Source organism: Poecilia mexicana, unplaced genomic scaffold (genome assembly GCF_051168715.1).
Source record: "Poecilia mexicana isolate PSO_F unplaced genomic scaffold, ASM5116871v1 scaffold_21, whole genome shotgun sequence".
NCBI lineage: Eukaryota > Metazoa > Chordata > Actinopteri > Cyprinodontiformes > Poeciliidae > Poecilia > Poecilia mexicana.
In genome coordinates, this window is record NW_028263390.1 from 11,199,461 (window position 1) to 11,217,105 (window position 17,645).

The following is a 17,645-nucleotide window of genomic DNA, read 5'->3' on the forward strand; positions in this document are numbered from 1 at the left end:
ATGTAATGACAAAACTCATTATACACCTGTATACATTCATTATCAACAGATAAAATTTATGTCACTGGATTATTTGTTTGACATTATATTGATTTTATAATCCTGACCTTGTGATTCTTCATGTTTTACACGAGAGAAGTAGAAATTAGTTTGGGGGTATGTCTCCACGAGCCTAGCAAAATCTCGATACCAGACCTTCTGTTTGTTATTCTTTCTGAAACAACTCAATCGCAGTCAGGCTGGAAAAAGAGCATCTGTGAACATCAGTTTTAAATTTTTGGTACAGTTTCTCTATTAGATTTAGGTCTGGACTTTGACTGGGACTTTTAACACTATGATATGATTTGATTGAAACCATTCTATGATCTGTAAGCTTTACATTCTTCATTAAAGATGCCACCACCATCCTTCGCCACGTGTGATTTTCAGTGTTAGTTTTACCCCACATATAATATTAAGTATGGATGCAAGGCAGAAGGTTTTTTTTTTATGGTCTTCTTTTTGCAATAGCCCTTTTACAACAAGATTTTTTTTTTTTTTTTTTTTTTGCAGCAGGCAACTCTCAGGACAATCCAAGTTTTCTATGCTGAAAATGCCAAAAACTGTTCACAGGGGAACAGTCCTACGAGCTGTCTACAACATCTTCACATAATTTTATGTGACATATTTACATTACCTTAGTAGAATATACCCCAAACTAGGGGCGTATTAGGCTTGAATTAAACCAATTGAGTTAATTAAAAGTCACCCTCAGTCACTTTTTTCTTCCCTTATAGGACGTGCTGGATCATCTCCTAAAATCTCCTCAAAAAATCATTTTTATGCCACTTCTAGTCCCTGAAAATACGGAGAATCATGGAAAATATATGCATGTAAATTGAAACATATATATGCATTATATATGCATGTTCTTGGATGAGTTAAGCTCCACCTCATCTGCTGATAACCCCTCTTCACTTGCCTCTCAAGTCGCTGATGTAGTGCAACAGGAAAAAAAAAAAAAGGACGTTTTAAGGTTGTGTCAAAAGCTTGTTGAGACATAGTAATAGGGCTGCTCATCTGGTGATGATGAAAAAGAGAGATCTGCTCAAAAGATCTAATTTCAGAGTCAAAGCTCGGAATGCTGCAGGCAAATCTTAAGCGTAGATTGTGAAAGAGCACCAGCTCCCCCTACCGGCAGGCTCAGAGCGATCAACATTTACAGGAGAGAATTTAAATCAGGCTCACCAGTTCAAAACAGACAGAATTATTTATATGCTTTAAAACAAGAGTAGATCACCAACTTCCCAGACCATTTAAATGTTTTTTCTAAGGACAGGTTGTAAGGGTAAATATGACCCAGAACGTCACATGACTTTGCTATAATTTGAATCATGACTTATGAAAAAAATTAATTTATTTTTAGTTTTTTCTCTCATTTCCCTTTGTACTTTGACATTTGAAGTAAACTATAAAACTTTTTATCTGTGTACATCACTTTAAATTTGACTGATGTTTAATTGAAGACGGTGTTAGGTACTGACTGACCTAAATGGAGTTTGAGGTGGTGATGGTAGCAAAGCAGTTGCAAAGAGCAGCCTGCAGCCGTCTCCTGAGCTGCAGGATTGTTTTTATATTAGACGACTAACACATTGGGCCTTTCCCTACCACACAACCGACATCTCCATCAATCAGAACTAATGAAAAAGTAACAAACAAGAAATTGTAGAGAAATTTTGACAAAATATTAGTCGTGTACATGCTGTTTCTAATGTGTTAAAAGTGCGTTATTCTTAAAATGCTGCAAAATTTTCAATGGATTGCAAATCTAAAATTGTTTTGATGTTTTATTCTCATAAATTATGCAGGAAGAAGTGCAAAGTCTCACTGCAACGCCGAAATATTTTATTTTTTCCCCAGAAAATTTAAGAGCAGGGCTTTGCTGAGTTGCATAGTAGACATTTGGTCACTTCAACACCTCAATTAATCTTTCTCTCTGGAGATTTCCCTTTGTGGGTTTTCCATAGATATTCCAGTTTTCTTCTCACAGCTTATAAACACCAACAATGAGTTAATTGGAAAGCCCTTACTGCCTTGGATGTTTATAATTATTCTTATAAAAATATAGGTCATACCTATTGATTCAGCAAAAAAGTTGCCAGCCTCTGTACACTTTGCTCTTCAGCATCTGCTGACCTCACTCTCAGATTTTACCACTGCATGGCTAAGTTGTTGTCATTGTCAGTCTCTTACATTTTGCTCTGATACAAGATATATCGAATATCGATGGGTGATTAATCATAATTGGCTGTAATGTCCTTTCCCATCCAGCAGATGGCCCAATCACACCAGTAACATGTATTATTCGGTTTTTCACGGCGACGAGTTACTACCACAAATGTGTTAAAATCTCGCAAACTACACCGTTCAGTAAGAGGTAAATCTGTAAATATTTAACTATTAGTCACACGTCAATGTGTGTAACCCCGTGAAATACTATCCTTCAAAAAGTAACGAAAGCAGAAGAAAAATATAATAATTTATTAGCATTGTATATGAAAAAGTCTCACTGCTATAAAGACAAATGACAAACTTCTATATATTACATGTCCACATGATATGTTTCTTTTGATAGAAGTCTTCAAGAGAGCTTGGCAGGTATCATGATTAAACTTGTTGTGCAGGGTGTGGTAAGACCAAAAATGAAGGACAACCGGGATGAACCGGCTTCACGGAGCACACAGCCGACCTGCCAAATAAGAAAAAAAATATGTAATTAAATGAGGAAATTGCCTCACTAATGTATGCTTGTAATTGGTAATTCCCATAGATCAAAGACATAAGCTGAACTCTGAAGTCATATTACCATTTAAGCCAAGTCCAGCTTCTTCTGCGTCTCCGACAGTTTATCCTGTAGCCGCTTCTTCCTCCAGTCCAGGAACCTCCTCCTCATTCTGTTGGCCTGCCAGCCCGTCAAGAAGCCCACGGCAAAGGAAAACACCACGGCACACTGCAAGGTCCTCTCCGACACGTCTCCCATGTTCACCTCTGGCAGCTAACTGTGCGTGCAGGATACCGGAAACAACGGCTTTCTACGCAACACAACGTAAGCTTCTTTTCAAAATAAAAGTTATTTTACAGCGATTACTTTTGGCTTTACTCAAAAGTTACTGACAAAATTGGGGGTAAAAAAAAATACTTTTATATTAGTATTTGGAATTATAAGTTATTAGTTAAGCTGCCATTTTATAAAATTTAAATTGAGTCTGAGCACTTAGCAATTTTGTCACATTACAACTAACGTCAATGAATTTTATTGCTATTTTATGTAATAATCAGAAACAAAGTGAAAGGGAAAGAGTTGTTTTCACTTCTTTGTTTTTTTTTTTGTTTTTTGTTTTTTTTACAAATAAAAATGTATGTCATAGCCATTTTTTAATACAGCCTCTCTTTACTGTTATGCCCTTAAAGACAATCTGGTGAACCCAATTCCTTTCATGACCTCACCTACTTAGTTAATGAAGTTCACCTGTGTGCACTTAATTCTCAGTATAAATACAGATGTTCTAATAAGAACAGAGTTTTGGTGAAGAACAATAGTGAACAAGCATTATGAAGACCAAGCAACACACCAGATAGGTCAGAAATAAAGCTAAGGTAGGATTAGGTTATAAAATATCCGCCACCCCAGAATGCAGGACCTTTTTGTTTTACAACAGATCTATGTAGTAAGCTTGATAGAGTTTGTTGGGAAAGTGGACAATAAAACATTGAGAAGTCATAATTACCCACCATCTACCTTATCTAAATACAAATAACCAGAACCATATAGCAAGGTAAAAAAAGAGAGAAAAAAAAACATATTTAATAAAAAGTTAACTTTAAGTTTAACACATAGGTCACAAGTTTGTCTTGCACAGCATAAGATTAAGTTTAACCAGAAGTTTGTCATACAGCATCACATGAGAAAACTCTCAATGCTACTTAGCCTCTTTTTAAATTTTACGACCAATTACTCCTTCAGCGGAGGCATTTATGCTCAGAATGGCATGAAATAAGGTACTGTGCAACAAGAATGGCAACCTATTAAGTTAGAATTAGACATTAATACAAGATGTGATTTAGTTATGTTGAGTGTAGATGTAGTGGCAGCACCAAGTTACATGAGCTTATTTTTTTTCTTTCAAATTTTAAAGGGAGTTCTTATTTGAGAAATACAGTACCACTGATCCATTGTGCTATACAGTAGTTTGTGGAGATAAAATGTTCACAGATCATTTTCTTTGTCTATCATCACTTGCTAGCGAACTTGTCAGACAACAGGAAAACCTGGATGATACACCAGCAGCTGTTCCCTGCCAGACAATTTCAAAATCAAAAATTTAAAAATATATTTGTACAATTCCAACCTGGGGGAAAAAATTTCGAAAGAAAATGTAAAACAAGCAGCTGAAGAACTGAGCAGTACTGCTGAGTTTAAAAATGATAATGAGGTAAAACACCGTGATACGTTTTTTCTTTGTAGACCTTTAGTGGAGCACTCTATGACTGTGATTATGGTTTGCTTAAATTAATGCTGCTTATGGTTCATGTTAGCTGACATTTGTATGTAGCAAAACTATTTGCAATTCAAAGCCACTCAAGTATTGCTGGTAAGTAAACAAAGTTGCAAACAGTCCCAGTAAGTACATATAAAATGTTCAGTCAACAAAAAGTGGTTCAGATGCAGTGAAAGCACCAAGGTTTCAATTTCACCTCATATTCAGGACATTGAGGTGGGTTTTTTTTTTGTTTTTTGTTTTTTTCAGCCTTCAGTTCTCTTACAGGAAATTACTAGCGATTCTGTCTGAGCCTGTCGATGTGGTAACAGAGTTTGAGCGCAGGTCCCAGTTTCAGTCCCAGGTACTTCATCATCATCTCGCTTTTCAGCAGCAAGAGTGCGTCTCCATCTATTTCCTGAAACGCAAAACGCATACCAGACAGATTAAAATCAATGCTTCTTTAACACTTTAAAGAGACGGTTCATAAATTCTGAAGTAAGGTCTTGTTAAAAGGTTACCCACAGTTAACATCTCATCTTAAGAAGATAATTATGTTCCAGATTTACTGGATCTATAGCCTAAAGCTCACAGCCAGGTTGAAAGAGACTAAAACCAAAGTGGATATCTACCATCTTAAAACCCTCCGATCTCTGGTTTATGGCACAGCTATTTTGTGCACTTTTAAACAGTTTAAAGGTTCAATAAGTAGTATATCCAAAAATAATTACGATCTTTTGGAGTTTTAAGTCAGTTTGAAAGAGTAAATCTTGTTTGGTCTTAACTAAACTAAGATGCTAGAAGCATTATTTTTTGAAGCTATTATATTAACTGTCTATTATCTAATAACAAAAGGTCACATAAAAAATCCTGAACTATTCCTTTAATAGCAAATAATCAGGTAAACTGAACTTTTGTGATTGCTGATTAAAAGTAATCCTCTATCCAAGTTTCTTTGCTAAAAACTCCTTCTTACTAAAACCGAAAAACCAAAAACTAAAAGTCTGAACTCACATGTTTCCTGAAAGCCTCGGCATGGGGTGCCAGGGCTTGAGGGTCAGCTTCTTTGATGAACCACACTACGTCCTCTACACCCCAGTTGGACGGGTCCTTCCCAGCAAGACGCTTGTCCTCTCCAGCGTCTGGCAAAGGAGTGAGGGCTGTTTAACATGGAGGACACAAAAAAAGCAAAAATGATGGGCCTTAGTATCATGAAAACACTAAAGACACCTATTTTTTTTTTTTTTTTGGAGAAGATAAACAAAGTACATTCTAGTCAAATGTGAGTCTTAAAATTGCTTAGATTTTCTTTTAAATAATCTTTAACATAAATAAGGAAATCTAAAATGAAGCACATTTTGAACAAAGGAAGCAACTTTGACTGCAAGTGACAGGAAGGAAGTCGAACTGTGATTTAATACACTTCAAGAGCTAGACAGAAGTGAAAGACAGATGCAATGTGTCACATGTTTAAATAGAGGAATAAAGAAAGGCAAAAGCTATTTCACATGCACTAGTTGGTTCTGTTTTGCCTTTCACCTTCTGAAGTAAAAAAAAAAAAAAGTGACATTCAAGGCATAGTGCAACACTGCCAGATAATTCAAAATAGAAATACAGGTACAGACTTTAAAAATGATGCACAAATTGTTTAGTAATTAGTCTGGAAAATCTTGTATGATGACTTAATCAGATAAACTTCACAACTGCGAGTGAATAAAGAGGGGGGGGAATCGCCATTCTCCCCCATTATCCTTTATCAAATGCTCATAATGAGTTTTTAAAAACCCATTAACAGCCTAAGTTGTCTCACCGGTTCTATTTCCATCCTGAAAAGTCGCCGGGCTGGAAAGCTGTCTGCATAAACCTATTGGAGTGGAGCAGCTGTTGCTACGGTAAATATAAGAAGGCTTGGTTTGGTACTGCGATGCCATGATGTTGAACGCAGAGTCACTCAGATCTATGGTGTAGCGCTTGTCTGCAGGCGGGTCACAGATGAAATCATCAGGCAGGGGTGTGTCTGCTGAGAGAAGGAAAACAGGAAGTTGCAAACTTATTTAGAATCAACATTTTACTTCTTTAGTAGAGTTGTCAGTTAGTTGGTTTAAAATGAACTAACCTGGAAGATGGAAGAAAAAAAAAACTTAACAGGAGAAACTTAATTTAAATTCCAATGTGTGTAAGTAAGTCAACTGGGGAAACAAACAAATAATAAATTGAGCCAAATCACCAATTTGGGTTACTGACCTTAATCTGTGCTCACATCTCAGAACAAATCTCATTCTCAAGTCTTGCAAAGGTTACTATAGAGTAACTATATATGTGCCAATTTTCTCCTAGAAATTGAAAAAGCTAGACATATTTTTAACACATGGTCATGTTTGGTTTATATAATAATACAAATGAATAAAGAATAAAGGCTCCTTCAACAGACTGATGAGCTGGACCATTATTCTGAACAACAACTGGTTGAAGTTCCCAACAGGACATGGAAAATCAGAATAGAGAAACCTTCATACAAGTTTTATTTTTTATTTTTTATTTTTTTTCAATTAAATATCAGAGTTGATTCAATTTTGTGGGGCAGTGATAGTTCTGGGGAACAGAAAAAGATACTAAAATTGTGTTTTTGTAATTTCCTGTGTATGAATATGCCTGACCAAATACATTTATTTTATGGCTTTTTTTATACAGAAATCAGTCTATTTCTTTATCTCAAACATCTGAATATTGTTTTGCCATATGCACTTTTGTACGGAGTTTCGTCTCTGTCTAAAATATGATTATCTTACTTTCCTTTCTACAGCATCAGACAGCAGTTGTTTGTTTGTTTTTTGTTCCCCCATACAAACCACTTTAATTTGCAAATATAAAAATAAAGAGCTAATCTTCAGGGCAGCTATCACAGCCCATTCTTTGTGTGGATATAAAATGGAAGAGCCACAGACAGTAAATCCTCTGTATTTGTTTCCTTTGTGTCGACCAATTTTCAGCTTGTCGATAATGCAGATGCCTTCTGGTTTTGCCCGAGCGAGGCGGTTATGGATTTGCCAGACGGCGGATTTATAAGACGGGAAACGCTCCACAGAGACGCCTCTGGATTACCTCAACAGCGTGCTTCTGCAAAGGTCAAACGTATTTTATTGTATTCAGAAAAATCAATTATGAGATAAGATCTGTGAGAATGAATATGGAAGATTATGTACTAACGCACGCACACTTGTCATATTTTTACTGTACACACAAAGAACAGAACTGGCGTCTTTATTTACTGGCAATTGCTAAATACTTTAATGAAACAGAAAAAATATATATATATATCAAAATCCTTTTTTATTACAGGACGAACAATTCACAATTGCCTGTGTTCTACAAATTGCAGCTGAAAGTACAGGACATGTTTTAAAGAGCTTCTCTATTTAACCACACACATGATTTACATATGTATCTGGGTGGCACCGCAGGGAGCTCACTGATTCATGCATGAGCCTTTTTGCACATGTTTGCTTTTTCTCAGGAAGTCTACAGTCTGACATCAAAGACGAAGAGCAAAAGGCCAGTCTTCAAAACATGCGACTCCTCCTCCAATGTCAAATATACCCAAGGCAATATTCAGATTGTTTGCTTTTTTAATAAGAAGGAACACAAAAACACAGATGGATTTATGAAATTAGGATTTCCAGTTTGTCAGTTATAATTGGGGGGAAAAAAACAACAACTTTGAATCTACTTTAAATGACTTAATGGAAAAGCAAAATATATGCTTGTGTTTGAAGGTTGTGTTTAAATTAAATTATGCCAACAAGAACATGGGTGCATTTGAATTTATTTGTACTCAGACAGCCTGGGACTCATGCCTTCACAGATCAAAGCAGACACATGATGTTTGCATAAAAGATGGATGCATTTATCCCAATTAGAGTTCCTATCAGCAGAAGGAAAAGATGAAGGAACGAAAAAGTATTGAGAGCTCCATGTGTGTAATAAATGTTAAAAAAAAAAGTAGGTCAGACCTGTTTATACTGAAAAGCTTATATTTGTATATGAGTGTGTGTGTGTGTGTGTGTGTGTGTGTGTGTGTGTGTGTGTGTGTGTGCGTGTGTGTGTGTGTGTGTGTGTGTGTGTGTGTGTGTGTGTGTGTGTGTGTGTACCTGTTAGGACCTGTGGTGTGGCAGAGTGGGGGACGATAGCAGCGTCTTGTGGGATGGACCCCATCTCAGGTTCTGGCGTGCTGTTGGGAGGAGAGTTGGCGAGTGAGGGCATCGCCGTCCTGGGCTTCAGCTGCACAGGTAAGACACGTAACATGTACACGTTTGGAAATTAATTCTGCTTTTCTATAGATTCTATGGTTCTCTTAAGAACAAAACAGAGCAGACGGGATGAATGAAAATTACTGTCTTTACTTCTACACAGAACACATAGTAATATACAAACACTTAGGGTGTAACGTAGCAACACCTCAAAACTAGCCTCTAAAGATGAAGCAGCTGCTGTTTCAAAATGTAATCTAGTTTTTGCACTTTGTCTGTTGGCTCCACAATCCACTAAGACAATCCTGCTTTTGATATTGCCATACACGTTGGTTTATGCCTTCAGCTCAAAATGTTCTTGAAGGTTTGGAAATGACTATGAGATTGCTTGTTAGGAAAATGTTTGTTTTAGTTTACCCACTGGGGCAGTTTCACTGTCCCAATGTCATAAGAGGGTTGCAATCCAAGGAGCTTAATGCGTTCCATTCTCATAAATACTTGCTCCTTATTAAGCCATTAAAAACCTACTAATCCAATCTCCAGAAAAAAAATAAAAATAAATCTTGTATTCTCATGCTAATCTTTGCTACACTACTTAACCTATTCTGAGTTTATCAGTAGATTTAGCCACAAAAGTACTCCGTAAGTTTCTGTTTAAGGAAGCTTCATGTTTACAGACAGACTAATCAGTGTCTACATGTCACTGCTGCAGGTTGATGACAGGAAGAACAGCCTGCAGGAGGAACTCAAATATGTTAAAAAAATAATAATAATTCTGCTTTTCATCTAAATGACATGATTTTCTGCCAGGTTTTCTACTGTGTTCTAATTCCCAGAAAATAGAAAACGATGGAGCTCTGTAATAAACTCTTAATGAAATAGGCTGACAGAAGAGATTTTATGATGACAAAGAAACTTTCAAAAACAGATCACATTGTGGCTCATAGGATAAAAAGAGATGGACCGACCCAAAGTTAAAGGACGGTGGAACTAGTATGTAGCAATTATTATTTAATGTAAGTTTTCTGGTCAAAAATTAGCATAAAGATAATGCTACCAGTGGTTGAGAACTATGCTCTAAAATTATCTCCATATTCAAGTTAAGTCTCCAAGTCAGTTCCTTATTTTTCACAAAAGTTAACAAATGGAAATCAATCACAGAAAAGTTATTTTGTTATTTGTTTATGAATTTGATACCAAAAAGTTTTTACATTTTCTACTTAAGATCAAAAGCACCAAGTGGAAAAGTGGGGCACAGGGAAGAAAATATATTTTAATTTTTGATTAATCCGCTTTACATGACCCAGAAATTGTTCTGAGTGTGAAAATCTGATGTAATGTACTGGTATTATGGCTGTGCTGTGATTACAAATTAATTTGATCATGATCTCATTTAATATTGTTACTAAATCAAGAGGAAGTATTCTGTGCAGAAGGGCTTCCTCTTCAGTTCTTCTCGACTGTACCAACATTGCACTTCTACATACTTTATAATCAGGGGTGAATTGTGCAAAATGTGCAAGCCTGACCTAAAAGTCTCATACATGAGAATTTAGGCATTACTTTTTACTTCATGAAGACTTTAACACAAACAAAAGTGACAGATATTTCAACTGAACGCTTCCTTCCACTAAACTTTCCATTAACATGCTCACATACAGCACTCCATGAACACCCAGCATTGACGTTTTGTGGCTTACCTTCATTGTGGAGCATGTCACTGACTGCCTGACAGCTGGCAATGATTATTCAGGCCACAAAATGGCCAAAACATGTTTTAATTTGTTTATGTCATATTCTTTTGTTCTGAGAGCTCGAATCTGGGACTTTTACTAGCTGCACTCAGAAATAATTAATTTCAGTATATTTCGTGATATTTGTAGATCAATCTTCCAGGGATTTCAGCTTGCTTCAACATATTTTCTGAAAACCAATGTATACTTTTCTCAGTGAACCTACTCTATTACACAAAAAAAAAAACCACACATTGCTCTACAGTTCCTTAATGTTCAGTCATTTCTCGTGCAGCCTCTGAGAGGGATAGCCTTTGTGCAGTGAAAAACACAGATTCTTTACATAGTTACATCCTGTGTAGATACACAGATAACCGCAGTGGTATTTCCCCACAGCTTGAGAAACAAATGTTTAACTCTCAAAGAAAGAAAAACAATAATTCCAACAACTGTAATTTAAACAAACATGCCGTTAATTTACCTTAAAGCCGGGTTTCCTTCCTCTCTTCTTTGGAACCTTCAAGGGCGATAAAGAATCCACATAGTGGCTCTGGAAGTCCAGCTTCCGGATAGGAGGCCGACCTCTCTTCCGGCCAGTTACTTTAGCCTGGGGTGCCACTATGAACTGGGCATCCAGGGTTGAAGTTTGCATCTCCAAGCCGGCAGACAGGGTACTCATCCGACCTGGGAAAGAGCGAGATGCTCCTTAGCACAAACTGGAAGTAGCGAGCGAGAGCCTGTTAATCGCACCTAGACATGCGACTTGAACCTCCACACACACACACGCAAACACGCTTTCATAAACACGCAAAGAGAAATGATAGGAAATAGAAACAAAGCCACATAAAGCTTTGTACTCAACCGCACCCCTCCCCCTCTCCAGCTGCAAAGATTGCAATAAATATCATTACTGCTCTGCAAGAGACAGACAAAGCCGTGCACACATAAATACACACACACGCATGCACACACGCATACAGAAGAGTCTTACACAAACACAGGAAATAAAAGCGAAGCACACACACCCACAGCACCCACACAATTTACCAATCAATGAAGTGTGCTGTCAGTAGATTTGAGTGTTTGTCTCAGTGCCATTCATTTCAGTGGTTATTTCTGTTAGAGTGCACCACCTCTGCTGTATTCATGAAACCTGAGGAATAATCTGAAATATTCTCTCAATTTCAACTCTGGCTCCATTGAGGCAAAAAAAAAAAAAAAAAAAAGAAGAAGAAGCATTTTTCTGTGTGTATGTGTTTGTGTCTGCATAAATGCCAAAGCTATCTAGATTCCACCGCAAATAAAATGTGAAACACACACATCGTTTGTCAATGCATAAACAGACGGGGAGTGACAGAAACAGACGGACCACGTTAGGTGGTGCCAAATTGTTTTCGTTTTTCTTTTCCGCTGACTGAAACAGACAAAAACAAACGCTTGAAGCTGACCCTGAATCATCCTGAGCCTTACCTAGCACGCGCACAGCTGTCTAGTAATTCCTGACTCCGAGTGACGCTTCCCACCAGCTGCAGGTTTCCGGATACTCCCCTGACAGCTCGGCTTGTTCCCAGCTGCTCGCTCGCTCACTCACTGCTGTCAAGACACCGGCAACTCCACAAGCCCTTCTCTCTTTCTTTTTCTCTTTCTCGGACTACTCTCCCCCCCCACCTCAACCACCGCCACTATCTCCGCCCTCTCCACCCCAAATGCCCCCACCCCTTCTTTTTCTTCACCTCTCCTCTAACCCCCTCTTCCTGTGTGTCCCCTTTCAGTAGTCATAGCAACACGCCTCTAACATCCCGTGGCAGCCGGCAGACGTGCTAAGCTCAAAGTGACGGGTGTGTGTTGGCGTGCGTGCATGCACGTGTGTGTGTGTGTAGCTATAATGTAATTACAGTTGCTGCAGGGGTGTTTCTTGCCTTTACAAGGGATTGAAACCGCGCTGTGTTGTGTGCTGCAAGGCGTTTGGGTTCCAAACTGAAATCTCAGCTTTATTCACAAAGAATGAAATCCTTTTTTTAATAGAGTTTTTTGGAGTCTTCGCTGACATTTTAAAGCTATTTTTGGAGAGGTCAGGTGAAAGGTCAGTTTTCCCTGTAAACATCAAATGATTACAACAGAAACCTCTCAAGATTGCACTGCTTTGGATAAAAAAATAAATAAAAAAATCTCTCTGCCATCACAGCTCACATTCTTCCTTTTGTTTGCAGGCTTCTTCTGCTGTTGTTTTAACTACCGCATGCTGATATTGTTGTATTTATAATTAAAAAAGACAAAAAACAAACAAGCAAAGAATCACAAAGGGGAAAATAACCCCTCAGGCAAGGCTCTGTAGTTCCCCTGCAGAGAAGAAAACAGGCTCCACAATTGTTATTTTGTCTTACAGGTTACAAATGTCAGGCTCTTCTTTCTAACTGATGATGTTGTTTACATTTAAATGTAAATTCTCAATAGAAACTGAGGTTAAATTCTGAATAATTCAGGCAAACTTTTCCATGTCCACTCTATGGCATAGAGTAGGCTTCTTTAAACCCTGCTTGAGACATAGGAAAACTTAATTTTCTGTTTCTGAAATCAGTTTCTGAAAATGTCTAAATATCTATCAAAATTGATGTGTATATGTATGGAAAGGGGTGGGGGGTGGGGGGAGTGGCTGTGTGGGGCACTAAAAAAAGGACATTACCCACTGCATCATTCATACTAAAAACACTCCAGCTCTTAAGCTGCTCTACCACCAAAATTAGTGACAATAAAATACATGGTTTAGAGACTTAAACTACTGACTGTCTTTACAGGAAAATGGCCTGCATGCCAATTCTCCGCTGACTGATACCGTAGGAAGCCCATGAGTGTGTGTGTGTGTGTGTGTGTGCGTGTGCGTGTGTGTGTGCGCGCGCGCGCACAGCGATGGCATCCATTAATCAGGATAGTAATTACACGCTGAGATCCTAACATCAATCCTCAATCAGTCTTGCCCCATTCCAGCACGTCACATTACACATGGAGGCAGGCCGGGCGAGAGCAGATAATCATCCCCCAGTTAAAAATGGGCTAATATGAGAGGAGAGAGCTCATTAACGATGAGCAACAACAGCGGTGCTTTTGAAAAAACAAAAACAAAAAAAAACAAAAATTTGCATCTCTGAGCTGCAACCTTGCACAATGCATCACGGGACCAAAGACTAATTTGTTTGTGGTTAATTAGGCAATTAAAGAGATCGGCGAACCTTTACGCCAATCTTTTATTTTCACAATTAAAGGACATTGGTTTGTTTTTGCAAAGGGGAGAGTTACAAGAGATGTCAGGGAGCTGTTGGTGTCACAGTCAATGCACCAACAGTTATTAGCATAACTTAATCACTGGCTTCAGGGAAAAGAGATTAGCATCTTTCTGCACCTATGTGAAGGAAAAGGAAACGGCACATGCAAATGGTTCACTGAATTTCACACACTCTCATGCATATGTAACTAAAGTTACACACTCATAAACACTTCAAAATAAAAGCATATAATTTATGTAGCTGAATTTCAACTCTCAAATTCCCACTCTCAGATGAATACAAAACTGATTTGTTTTTTTTTTGTTGTTTTTTTTTTTTTTGTGCTTTCTAATCAGCCTAATATTGGAGCAGGCTCCCATAACTCCCCCCTCAATTTTATTTACAGCAAAGGCAGGGCGTTGCTATGACAGCAGTCGATTAAATCAGACCCTGCTCCAAAAGTCACTCAAGAAGGTGTGAATAAATACACGCATAAACAGGAACGAACATACATTAAATTAAGCCAAAGTGAAGTCACAAGAAATAAAAATGTTTTTTTTTTTTAGGTATACTAAGTTGATACTGTATTGATGCAATCTCCTTACTTTGTATGCAGGCCTCCGGGTCTGGGCTTCTCAGTCTCTTCCCGAGCGGCTCTGACTCTGCCTCCAGGTCGACTAGGTGCCAGCAGCCCCGCCCCCGGTGGTCATGGCGATCTAGACGCAGACGCAAACGAACACCCTTGCCGAGGACGCCGGGAGGCAACCAGGTCACGGGAGGTGAAGGAGGCGGAGCAGCCAGTTCCCGGTTGGAGTCGGCGGTAGTGAAATCACGGCCACCACGCCGTCTCATGCCCTCACAGTCCACCGGGGAAGGACGACGCTCATCACACTGATTAAATGACGAGAGGAAATAATAACAATTCATTAAGGCTTCTACAAATTAATTTGAAAACCTTTCACCCCTTTGTGTTTTAATTAGTTTAACGTCAAATAAAACAATGAAGGACAGAACATGAACAAATAAAAACAATGAGAATGAAAAATGGGAAAGGAGTTATTATAACAGCCTGTGTTCAGACGTCACAAACAAACGGGAGGCTAATGGTAGACAAAGTGTCGGAAACAATGTGTGTTTAGGACAAAACAAAGGAAATGGAATTTGGCGTCCAGGGAGCTGGTTAAAATTAACAAGCAAAGCTTTATTCTCCTTTTTATATCACAGGACAAAAGTCAAGCAGGGATGGGAATGAGGAGATCGGGGAAAATATGAAGCCAAAATCCCATGCCGTAAGCAAATCTTATTTTCTGCTAATTATTATTCATTTTACCGAGGACAATCCTTTGCAATTTTAGCCTTTTCTGTTTTTTCTTCAGGGTTAAATTGGATTTCTGTCATTATTGATGTTCAAATGTTCAAAGAGCTCTAACTTGTTTTATCACAGGACATAATTACATAGAACTTCTATACACGCATTAACACAAAAGCGTCAGACATTTTCACCAAATAAAGTTTGATAAGAGAGAATGGGAAGCTATATTATCATGAAATAATTATTTTGTGGAATTATCTGATTTAAGTAGCAGTCAGAGATAATAGTGTAATTATGTTTTCTGAATAAACACATTTCCATTTAACCACCATTTTCTAACAATGTAACAATGAGTTTTAATTTAATTGTGCTCAACTCTCCTCTGCTCTGCTAGATTTTGCTACCAAATTTGGAATGCTAACGTTAGCTTACCCCACAACGTTAGCTTAACATTTTGACACTGAAAGTACGCTTTTTCTTAACTTTTTTTTATGGTTGCAATTTGTAATTTGTATTAACACAGAAAATGCTCAGCTCTTCTGTTTCATTTGAGTGTAAGTGATTGTCTAATGTCACGACATGCTTGTCCAGGTGGAGTGAATGCTGGAAGTCAATGACTCAATGCGCTCTGCTGGGATTCCTTGGATAGAAACATTTTAAACTCATTTGAATAGTGAACTGAACTTAATGCACTGTTTGACAACTAAGACCAAATGGAATGTATGTGTGGTTGAATTGAAATGACTTTTTTTCGTAAAGTGCCTCGAGATGGCATTTGTTGAGAATTCATAAATAAATAAACTAAATGGAATTGAATCATTTTGACTAAACTAAGAAAGCAGACTGCTGGCTTTTGAGTGGAGTGCTTTTTAAAGTGCTGCTTGAAGTCACTCTACTTCTGCAGCTACCCCTAGAAAACAAGCACAGCAATCATCATTGCTGTGCATTGAAGGGCTTCACAGGCACATTCTCCTAATTCTTGTTAAGGAAGGTTTGCCGTTCAATCACCTAATCATTACGTGCATCACTGTCTGCTAATGAAAACATAACATTTAAGACTAGAATACTACAATAAAACTGAATACAGAAATGTGGGCGTGCTGGAAATTGTTTATGCATCTTAAAGGTTGTTAATCTGACAAATGAGCTTTATAACCACATATCAGTTGAAAACAAGGGCGTATACATATAGTCTAATTGTGTTTTTTCTCAGTCAGAAGCTGAAAGGTTCAATCACTCACACCAAGAAATCTAATTATGTATTGGTCATTAGAAATCATTAGATCTACCTATATTTTACCAATATTCATTTGGTAAAATAAATAATAAAAAATTATTTTACCGAGGCCTGGTAAAATAATGTTGTAATTTAAAATATTTATTAAAATGATCTTCCTCTCCCTCTGATCTTTGCTGTGATTGTGGGAGGGTGCTATTGAGATTATGCAAAAATCAACTTGTATTTTGAAAAAAAAAAAAAAAAGTCTTTGCATTTCTACTGAACGGACTTAAAGCAGAGAAAACCAATTATGTCCATAAGTATGTGACATATCTACAACTTAATAAAATGATCATTGTTCGCATACTTAGATATATAAAATCAACTGTCTTGATTTAAAAAATAATACATAGTGTCGCGTTGAATATATTCTTTAAATTACTTTGCACGTTGCAGTGCACACATTAATCAGAAGCACGGATGATTGAAAAGTATGACTTCAGTCGGTCTAACAAATGCACACGTGAATAAAAAATACATTGCAAAGTAAGTTATTTCCTCCTTACATGTTTCTTAATGTCATTAATTTATTTTCTTAATGTAAATAATGCAGCGTGTCCGTCGATGTAAACAAAAATGCAGAATGGCTTTGGTTCTACTATGCTATTTTTATTCACCTTTCTCCATGTGGTTGATTAGGGTCGAGGCTTCCGAGGCAGCGCACCGCAGGCAGGTTGGGTGAGGCGCTGTTATCCGGAGCATGGAGCAGCAGGAGCCGCAAAAAGAGCGCAGGGCTCCCGGTCCGCCTGGCTGGATGAGCGCGGGTTCTCGTCCTCTGCAGATGCGGCAGGAAACCTGCTGAAAGCCGGTGTTCGGACTCTGTGTGGGCGGGAGACGAACCGCAGTGTCACCTTTCTACAAATAAAGAAAACACGCAATGCGAAAGCGTTGACCAGAGTTGGTCTCACCTGGACGCAGGTTGATAAGTGTAAAACGATCGTATGGGGTGGGGGATTTTGGCGTGCCTGATTTTCCTATCTTGCTCAAAAGCTGCATCGTCGTTTTCCAGAAAACAATGCTGTGTAATTGAAGTGCTTCAGAGTTTAAAGTGGCTGAATTATGAGGTTAATATGGGTCAGGGGCAGCATAATTTCCATTTTATCGTTACAGAATGCCCTTCTTGGGCAGACACCGAGTTGTTATCTAAAAAGGATATGTCAACCAAATTGTTTTATCTTGGAAAAACTCTCGTATAAATTTGCAAAACGTACCGAGAGGGAATTCCCACACCTGCGAAGCCGTTGAGCCCCCAATTTATTTCCCCACACGTGAGACATAATGAATTAAAATAAGGTAT

General features: G+C 38.0%; 2 protein-coding genes across 5 annotated transcripts; both read right to left on the minus strand.

Moving 5' to 3' along the window:
• Nucleotides 1-2,505: 2,505 nt before the first annotated feature.
• Nucleotides 2,506-3,123, minus strand: lnc.lemp (lncRNA encoded micropeptide). Its single transcript, XM_088001940.1, has 2 exons — nucleotides 2,846-3,123; nucleotides 2,506-2,728 (listed from the first exon to the last, which is right to left on the minus strand). The coding sequence occupies exon 1, from the start codon at nucleotides 3,017-3,019 to the stop codon at nucleotides 2,849-2,851; it is 171 nt and encodes a 56-aa protein (XP_087858066.1). The 5' UTR covers nucleotides 3,020-3,123; the 3' UTR covers nucleotides 2,506-2,728; nucleotides 2,846-2,848.
• A 693-nt stretch (nucleotides 3,124-3,816) lies between these two features.
• Nucleotides 3,817-17,567, minus strand: scml4 (Scm polycomb group protein like 4). Of its 4 annotated transcripts, none has more exons than XM_088001939.1 (8): nucleotides 17,257-17,567; nucleotides 16,966-17,167; nucleotides 14,363-14,648; nucleotides 10,979-11,181; nucleotides 8,666-8,795; nucleotides 6,328-6,537; nucleotides 5,532-5,659; nucleotides 3,817-4,935 (listed from the first exon to the last, which is right to left on the minus strand). In XM_088001939.1, the coding sequence occupies exons 3-8, from the start codon at nucleotides 14,607-14,609 to the stop codon at nucleotides 4,813-4,815; spliced, it is 1,041 nt and encodes a 346-aa protein (XP_087858065.1). In that variant the 5' UTR covers nucleotides 14,610-14,648; nucleotides 16,966-17,167; nucleotides 17,257-17,567; the 3' UTR covers nucleotides 3,817-4,812. The 4 variants fall into 4 exon arrangements, with proteins under 4 accessions (XP_087858065.1, XP_087858064.1, XP_014850036.2 ...); XM_088001938.1 differs by having other exon boundaries at nucleotides 5,532-5,677; nucleotides 6,328-6,534; nucleotides 17,257-17,562; XM_014994550.2 differs by having other exon boundaries at nucleotides 5,532-5,677; nucleotides 17,257-17,560.
• Between the last annotated feature and the right edge of the window lie 78 nt (nucleotides 17,568-17,645).

Excerpts from the sequence above, each read along its gene's own strand:
- lnc.lemp (XM_088001940.1), bottom strand. The coding sequence starts at position 3,019 with ATGGGAGACGTGTCGGAGAGGACCTTGCAGTGTGCCGTGGTGTTTTCC.
- scml4 (XM_014994550.2), bottom strand. The coding sequence starts at position 14,609 with ATGAGACGGCGTGGTGGCCGTGATTTCACTACCGCCGACTCCAACCGG. Across the intron at positions 6,538-8,665 it reads CACACCACAGGTCCTAACAG|CAGACACACCCCTGCCTGAT; the intron begins GTACACACACAC and ends TCCTTCTCTCAG. Across the intron at positions 5,678-6,327 it reads TCAGGATGGAAATAGAACCG|CCCTCACTCCTTTGCCAGAC; the intron begins GTGAGACAACTT and ends CATGTTAAACAG.